At 43.0% G+C, this 8,569-nt stretch overlaps 1 protein-coding gene across 5 annotated transcripts; it reads left to right on the top strand.

Annotated features, from left to right (window-relative positions):
- Nucleotides 1–882: 882 nt before the first annotated feature.
- On the top strand, nucleotides 883–8,329 carry LOC123097580 (protein PHOSPHATE STARVATION RESPONSE 1). 5 transcript variants are annotated; one of them, XM_044519360.1, is made up of 10 exons: nucleotides 883–1,121; nucleotides 2,430–3,056; nucleotides 3,758–3,950; nucleotides 4,031–4,107; nucleotides 4,202–4,241; nucleotides 4,522–4,573; nucleotides 5,043–5,268; nucleotides 6,603–6,685; nucleotides 7,187–7,256; nucleotides 7,557–8,329. In XM_044519360.1, exons 2-10 carry the CDS (start codon nucleotides 2,484–2,486, stop codon nucleotides 7,905–7,907), a joined length of 1,665 nt encoding a protein of 554 aa, XP_044375295.1. In that variant the 5' UTR covers nucleotides 883–1,121; nucleotides 2,430–2,483; the 3' UTR covers nucleotides 7,908–8,329. The 5 variants fall into 5 exon arrangements, with proteins under 5 accessions (XP_044375295.1, XP_044375291.1, XP_044375294.1 ...); XM_044519356.1 differs by lacking the exons at nucleotides 5,043–5,268; nucleotides 6,603–6,685; XM_044519359.1 differs by lacking the exons at nucleotides 5,043–5,268; nucleotides 6,603–6,685 and having other exon boundaries at nucleotides 884–983.
- Nucleotides 8,330–8,569: the final 240 nt, after the last annotated feature.

The raw sequence follows: 8,569 nt of genomic DNA, 5'->3' as shown, positions 1-8,569 counted from the left end.
AAAAATCCAAAGATACTCGTCCCACGAATCTGCGATCGTGTCATATGCAAGCATCTACAATGCAGCCGCACACTTCTCGTAGCCAGAGAATTCAATCCTTTCTACGACATCCATTTTCAAGGAAGCAGTCACCGTAAGACCAAACGTCATTGTAGAGGCGACCAAAGGGAAAAGCGGTGATGAAAATTGTCCGTAAATGGGCATCGAGGGCAAACTAGTCGTCCATGAGCGTCAAATGTCCCCATGCCCTGTTGCTTCGGACATTGCCAAGACCCTCCTGGTGTCTGCGACAACTGGTTCTCTCAAGTATTGAGGTCCAAACAACTAGGCCAGCGTAGTAGCAAATTTGACCATATCGTCTCTGCACGTGCTCTCAGACATCCAGAGATACTCGTCCCACAAATCTGCGGTCGAGCCATATGCAAGCATCTGCAATGCAGCCGTGCACTTCTGGTAGCCAAAGAATTCAGTCCTTCCTACGACATCCATCTTCAAGATAAATTAGTGATCGTAAGACCGAACGTCATTGCAGAGGCGACCAAAGGCGAAAGCGCCAGTGAAAATTGTCCATGAATAGGGCATTGGGGGCAAAGTAGTTGTCCATTAATGTAAATGTCCCCGTGCCATGTTTCGATTCAGCAGTCGACGTGATTATTTAAAATTGAGAAATGCTTTTCCGCACGCTCTGCGTCTTTGAAGACGTCCTTTGGAATTTACTTTGTCCTAGCTTTGCTTGCAGCGCATAATCTGAGGTTGCTATGTTTTCTGGAAAAGACCGTGTTGCTAAACTAGGCCTGGGCCAAGGAGAAACCGCGGTGCAATCACACTCAAAGTGGGCCACACACCATCCTAGCCGTCCAAGTTGGCCGCACGGCGGCCGAAGGGGTCTATCCGCAAAAAGCCGCGCCCATGGTGCGGTGGGGGTGCGCGGTGCGCCTCCCCCCGGCAACTGGTGGGCGTCGTCCTCCTCTTGTGCGCACCAGGTTCCTCCTCCCTCTCTCTCCTCCTCCATTCCCGCACCCTCCGTCGCGACACATCGCCCCAGCCAGAATTCCCCCTTGCTGTCATCTCCTCCCCCAAAAGCAGCACCGATCCAGCAGCTTCCTCACAACCCAACCCAGGTACGGACGCGCCGCCTCTCCCCAATTCCTGAATCCCCACTCCTCTCTCCAGGTCCAATCCACGCCGTCTGGCTCGCCCGTCTCTTCCTAGCTCGTCGTGTCGGCGTGATCGGCTCCGCGGAGGCGAATCGGGCCGATGGGACAGGAGCGGAGGAGAGCGCGCGGGGGGGCGGGGGCGGGCACGCAGGGTTTCTCTAGGGTTCTGATCGCGACATGCTTTGCGGGTGCGGGGGGTTCTAGGTGAGTTTTGCGAGGAGCGGTGGTGGCACACGTGCTCGTGAGTTGTGGGAGTACGTGATGTTGCCGGTACGGAAAATGATTGGGGATTTGGTGGGGCTGGGAGCTGGGAGGTGTTATGGGAGAATTAGGTGCCCTTGTGATTGTCCTGCCCCCTCTGCCTACAGTTGCCTGTCCCCTGGGGTTTAATTCAGATCCTCCTGTATGGGCTTAGACAGTGCCTGTCATCCTGCGAGTTAATAGCACATAGTACCACATGCCTACCAAGATGTGTTTCCTTGTTTGACTATATATATATGGTGTCACACATAGATTGCGCAGTGAATAGAAACCTGCCATTTTCTTTTGTCTTTCTGTTGAAGAAGGGCATTTGTTGTTGTATTATGGAGCTTCAGAGCGTGAATAAAAGTTGCGTTATCGATGGTAGGAAGATGGTCACTGCCCCACATCAGGACATACGTATGGTAGTGTGTTCTCTAGAGGATTCTGCATGCGTGTGTGCTATGCAAAAACATGGCGTAGTTTCTAGCTTCAAAGGAAGTATTGACTTTACACTTGAGAGCTGGTAAAAAAAAGCGCTCCTTTGAGATTACAATGTGGTTTAATCTGCTTCTGTTCCATTACTTTTTTTGAAGCGTCACAATGGTAATAACTAATTGAGGGCCTAGTATTCTTTCTCATCATTTATCTTGTGATATAAGATATCATCTGTCATTGGAGTAGACAAAAATATGGCTTAGACAAGAAGGAGAAGGACAATTGATATATTAATAATTTAATATGTTGCTGGCCACCAGTAGGCAACTTTATGACTCTTGCTAACACGTTTCATGATGTTGCCGTTCCTTTGTTTTTTTGCTCGTGAGATCCTGATCACACTAGTTAGATTGTTACTTACTCATGGTTGATTTCAGGATGCAGAAATGCATGCTTGATATATTAGCTACAGTTGCCTATGTTTATGATGGTTACAATTCGTACGGTGTAACCATAGGTTCCCTTTATTAACTCTTCATTTCTTAACCTGTGGTAGATTAATGGATTAACATTTGTGTTAAGGTTATTCTGTAGGAACATATCAAAATCAATTTATGGGAAAGACGCAACGCTTGTCCACAATTCTTGATGAGGAGGTGTGATCTGAGACAGTCTCACAACAGCAGGGTTTCTGGAGGAATGTCATCCTCTTTACCTATTCTGCCAAATTCTCTGAAAGAAACCTTCCATGGGCCTTACAATCCACAGCTCACTCCGATGCAAAGGCAACTGACGAGTGATCTTGTGCCCTTACATCAGAGTGCACTTCCGTCTGCTACTTTGCACCCAAGAGCTGGTGCTATGAGATCATCATATGCAGCCTCATTAGGATACTCACCTAATCCTCTTGATTCTGCACCTAACCATGAGAGGCAGTCTATGGTTGCTCCTTTTGCTCCTCAGCCATCAGATATCGAAGTATTTCAGACCTTATCTAATAATATCCCTGGAGGTCACACTGGGGCAACTTGGTTCCCAGGTTCGGCTGATGGTTTATCAGATTACGGGGATAACATCCCTGCTTCTGGTAGTCAGATCCAGAATGGCGGTCCTGCTGTGACATCTGATGTGGTTGCTAAACAAAATGAATGGTGGGCAGAGATAATGAATGATGATTGGAGAGATATTCTAGATGCAACAGCGGCTGATCCCCAGTCAAAGGTATGCAAATGAAAAGCCATAAAGAGTCATCGTGGTAGCTCTGTCTTGGGTTCTGATAGTTTAGAAGTAATCTGTAATTTATTTGTTTATTATGACATATTAGCCAACCTTATGAAATTGTAATTTCACAAGTTCTTAGCCGGTGCACATACTGGTATTATCATTTTTGTGTGGCCAACCTAGATACCTTTGTGCATGTCAATTTTAAAGTTAAGAGAAAGTTTTGACTTACTGTATACTTCTTGGGCCACACTTCCATTTACAAATGGGGCCATACTTCTCACGCCTCTTTAAACAGTGTACGTAACTATCCCTTCCTCTTATTAGAAGTTTAAAACTGATGTGTAGTAGGTTTTGTTAGAGTGATGGTTAGGGCACCAGTAAATGGTTTCTTGTTTGCACTGTTTAAAGAGGGTCGTTATTAGATTGACTACTAGAGCTTATATTAGAATCTTGTAATGAATGTTCATGTTCTTGATATGAGTGTCTCTCTCCGCAAATTCTTCTAAGGGATATATGCCGCTTCTTCTCTTTGGCACAAAATAGAAATATGCGGTCCACTTAATTTTAAGGTGGAGGTCTCTTAACTTGTTGGAGTTGTAGTTTCTAGAGTGATATTTGTTTCTCACTGTGATGCTTTTGGTAAGCCCATTCGTTTTGTTTCTTTTATGACCAAATGTTTGTTGTCACCTTTGTTGTAGTCCATGGTTCAGCCTTCCAATTCGGCTGCGTCACAGCCTGCTGTCAACCAGCCAGCTTCATCTCATGGTGGAGAGATTTGCAATGTAGCTAGTCCTCCCAATAGCAACTCTGCAGCCAAACAACGGATGAGGTGGACTCCAGAACTCCATGAATGCTTCGTAGACTCTGTAAATAAGCTTGGTGGTAGTGAAAGTATGTCTGCAGTGCCGTTGATTCCCAAAAGTGCATTTTAGATATGAATCATGTTCTAATGCTTGGGCTTGTACCTTCAGAAGCTACTCCCAAGGGTGTCCTGAAGCTTATGAAAGTTGATGGTTTGACAATATATCATGTGAAAAGCCATCTGCAGGTTTGCCATTAGCTTTCTAATTTCTAGTTCTAAATAATAGTGTTGCCCGCAAGGGATTTGAGTTCTCACTTACCTTTTCTGGTTTGTGTTGCAGAAGTACCGAACAGCTCGCTATAAGCCAGACCTAATGGAAGGTTTGTTTGGATTAGATTCTTTCGCACTTGTATTTTATATAGATCTTCCCTGCATAGGTGCATAGTTGATTTTTTTTTTCATGACCCATGATGCCATGCTATTGAGTTGAGTACATTTTTATGATAATGGTTAGGGCTGACGCTTTTCTATATATATGTAAATCTTCTCATGACGCGATATTATTTTGATAATGTTCCGTTATTGCATAGAATGCATGCAGCTACATTGTGTTTGGTGTAATTGGTAACATAACATAACCATTCTATATCAAATTATCAGGTACAGCAGAGAAAAGGACTACCACCGAAGAGTTGACTCTAGACCTGAAATCGTGAGTGGATAAATTTTTACTTATTACTCCCTCTGTAGAGAAATATAAGAGCGTTTAGATCACTATTTTAGTAATCTAAACGCTCTTATATTTCTTTACGGAGGGAGTATCTATTATTCTGTTCAGTTGTACTCTAGCATGATACCCATCTCTCATGATGCTTATTGGTAGCTGGTTACTGTGCAATGTGACATCCATCAACTATTAAGGCTAAAACCAATACTTAAGTTCTAGTTAAGATAGTAGTTTAGTTTGTAAAACTGAATTCCAACTAATGCTCAGTAATTACATTGAAAAAACTGATGCTGATATAAGTTTGCGATTCAACTACATTTTAATGGGGATTACAAAAGATAGCTGCAATGTAGGCAATTGCCCAAAATGGATTTCCTTCCATAGATAGGTCCTGGTATTCGCCTTCTTATCAAAATCATAAATAATAAGATAACTAACATGGGATATAACCCAGGAAAACTTTTAAGGAACTTACATGCCCACCAACAAATGTCATGTGGCGGGCCTTGGAGAAACACAAAGCCCCAACAAAGTACATTACCCTCATCAAGGACATGTACGATAATGTTGTGACAAGTGTTCGAACAAGTGATGGCGACACTGATGACTTCCCGAGTAAAATAGGATTGCAGCAAGGGTCAGCTTTGAGCCCTTATCTTTTTGCTTTGGTGACGGATGAGGTCATAAGGGATATACATGGAGATATCCCATAGTGTATGCTCTTTGCGGATGATGTGGTGCTAGTCGATGATAGTTGGATGGGGGTTAATAGAAAGTTAGAGCTATGGAGACAAACTTTGGAATCGAAAGGTTTTAGGCTTAGTAGAACTAAAACTGAGTACATGAGGTGCGGTTTCAGTACTGCTAGGCACGAGGAGGAGGTTAGCCTTGATGGGCAGGTGGTACCTCAGAAGGGCACCTTTCGATATTTGGGGTCAATGCTGCAAAAAGGATGGTGATATCGATGAAGATGTGAGCCATCGAATCAAAGCCGGATGGATGAAGTGGCGCCAAGCTTCAGGCGTTCTCTATGACGAGTGCCACAAAAGTTAAAAAGGCAGGTTCTGTAGGACGGCGATTCGACTCGCAATGTTGTATGGCGCTGGGTGTTGGCCGACTAAAAGGCGACATGTGCAACAGTTAGGTGTAGCGGAGATGCGCATGTTGAGATGGATGTGTGACCACCCAAGAAAGGATTGGGTCCGGAATGATGATATACGTGAGAGTTGGGGTGGCACCGATTGAAGAGAAGCTTGTCCAACATCGTTTGAGATGGTTTGGGCATATACAGCGGTGGCCTCCAGAAGCTCCAGTGCATAGTGGACAGTTAAAGCGTGCCGATAATGTTAAGAGAGGTCGGGGTAGGCCAAAGTGGACATGTGAAGAGTCCGTAAAGAGATATCTGAAGGACTGGAATGTCACCAAAGAACTAGCCATGGGCAGGGGTGCGTGGAAGTTAGCTATCCATGTGCCGGAACCATGAGTTGGTTTCGTTGTTGTCGTCGTCCTCGTTCATCGCATAATTGGCACGTTCAGTTATGATATCAAGTCAGCTCTATTAAACTTAGTCCTGTAAAATCAATTTAGTGGCTTGGCTAATGGAGATGCTAAGTTTCATATTCAAACTTTTTCTCAATTATGTGAGATTTTGAAAGTGCGAGTAGTAGAATCTAATAGTACTAAAATTGGATTATTTCGCTTCCCATGAAGCTGTTTTGCCTCTTAATGAGAAGGGGAATGATTTGTGTTTTGATAATACAGGATTCTACTCCTTGCAGTTTTAACATCTCACATATTTCAAAAAATGTTTTATTAGCCCTTCAGCCTCTTCAGAAGCGAAACCAGTAATTCTATTTTGCTGCACTAAGTTTCATGTAGCTAGATTGATTTTGGAATTCCGTGCACCAATTATGGGCAGATTCATAATCTTATAGGTGAATGAGCATAAATATCAGATGGTGGGATGCAAATTCCTTTGTTTTTCTTGTGTTACCTTTGGTCTTGATGTTTTCAGTGTCTTAACAAGAGGTTGGGTACATTTCGCAAATACTTAGCTGTCTGGAAAGATATAACATGTTTTCCAGAGCTTATGTCTAGGTTACTAGCACTGTCAAGATTCCTGGTTACTCAACCAACTTCCTCAGGTGTTATTACTTGAGGAAGATGCTATTCTTTTGATAGTTATGTTGACGTGTGTCTATGCACACACATTTTACTGGCACTGGAGTGTTCCATTTTCTGTCTGTTCTAATCCATGCTGTACAACTAGCAAGCACTGTGAATTGCCTAGCTGCTAATACATTCGTTTTGAAACACTTGTTATCTATAGCCATGATATAAACAATATGCTCACAGTTATGTTCTCTGATGTCGAACTCACAATTAAAAAGTGTTGTTTGTGCTCCCAAGTCTTGATCGTGCTCTACATGTGGATCTCTCAAATCCTCCCTCTGTTATGAGAGTTTGATGAGTCCTGTTGAAACCAATTTATATTCGTTTCCTGTTGGGCCAGAATTATTTTTTTAGGATTCATTGTGAGACAGTGCATTCTCTTGCTTTGTCAGCCATGATTAACACTATACAATTTTTCTTATACAGGAGCATGGATCTTACTGAAGCGCTGCGCCTTCAGATGGAAGTTCAGAAACGTCTTCATGAACAACTTGAGGTACTAGTCCAAAAGAACATAGATTGGTTCTTAATTTAGGTGATGTCTGGTCTCATGACGAATAGTGACCCAATAAAAAAAGTTGCATGCGAAACATAATAGACTTTTAGATAAACTAATGTGAGGAAACATGGTTCTTTTTGCACACTTATAAATCAAATTGTGACTGCAGTGATACTCTACAAAAGAAACATCTACATAATTGCATTGGTCTTTACATGATATAGGCCAGGGCTCAGTCAGACTATTACCATGATGAAACACACACAGTCTGAACTTCATTCCATCTTTCTATGACAGACCCAGAGAAAGTTGCAGTTGCGAATTGAAGAACAAGGGAAGTATCTTCAGATGATGTTTGAAAAGCAGTCTAAATCCAATACTGAGAAGGTGCAGGATCTATCCTCGGGAGCTACAACAACCCTATCATCTGAACCGAGCCATCCTGCAACCAGAAATAGGGATAATGATGCAGCTGATGACGTAAATAGAACAGGAGAGAACCCCGTGAGTGCCGAAATAGGAGAAACTTTGATGCATGCAGGTGGCAACCAGGAGATGGCAGAAAGCGAGTCTTCTGACCCCCTTGCAAATACTAATGATGGTTCTAAGGCCCCACAAGAGAAGCGCCGAAGGGTGCATGATAGTTAACCATCAGTCTGGTAATTCAGATGATAGCAGTTCAGTCAACGTATAATAGGTAAAAAAATGGTTCCATTAAAACCCTGTGTCGATGCTGATCTGCAAGTCTATTGAGCCAGCCACCTTAATTATCTAAATGGAATCTTTTGGTGGCCGCTTGTATAAACTGCTAGCAATAAATCAAATTATCTCCTGACGCATGGTAATTGGTAAATAAGTATGCCTTGAGGTCTAGCTATCTTTCTAGATATATAGTTGTTATTTGAGGTTTCAAGCGGCAGAAGACTGAACTGCTAGAAAGCTGGTCTTTGTCTTGATGCTCAAAATATTGAAATACCTGACCCCGTTTTGGTTTGGGTGTTGCATTTTTTGGAGTTAGCTACGTATTGGCTGAACTCATGATGATTGCAAAGTTTTTTTGTTATACTTGAGATGGTATCTCTGAGATCTTTACGGCTTGAAGATCTTTCATCTTTATTTGTTCTGCCATGTTTTCCACACTTAGGCCCGATCGGAACGTCGTTTTCTAGCAGAAAACCCCTGTAAAAGAAAACGGCTGGCGTTCGCGTACCTACTTGGATCGTCCGTAAAACTTAGCCTTGTTTCTCAGATTACACGGGTATTTGGCCGGTTTTCGATACACACCTCCGCCCATAGTATTTCTCCCACGT

Source organism: Triticum aestivum, chromosome 4D (assembly GCF_018294505.1).
Source record: "Triticum aestivum cultivar Chinese Spring chromosome 4D, IWGSC CS RefSeq v2.1, whole genome shotgun sequence".
Classification (NCBI taxonomy): domain Eukaryota; kingdom Viridiplantae; phylum Streptophyta; class Magnoliopsida; order Poales; family Poaceae; genus Triticum; species Triticum aestivum.
Note: the sequence above shows the minus strand (reverse complement) of the source record. Positions and strands in the feature narration are given on the sequence as shown.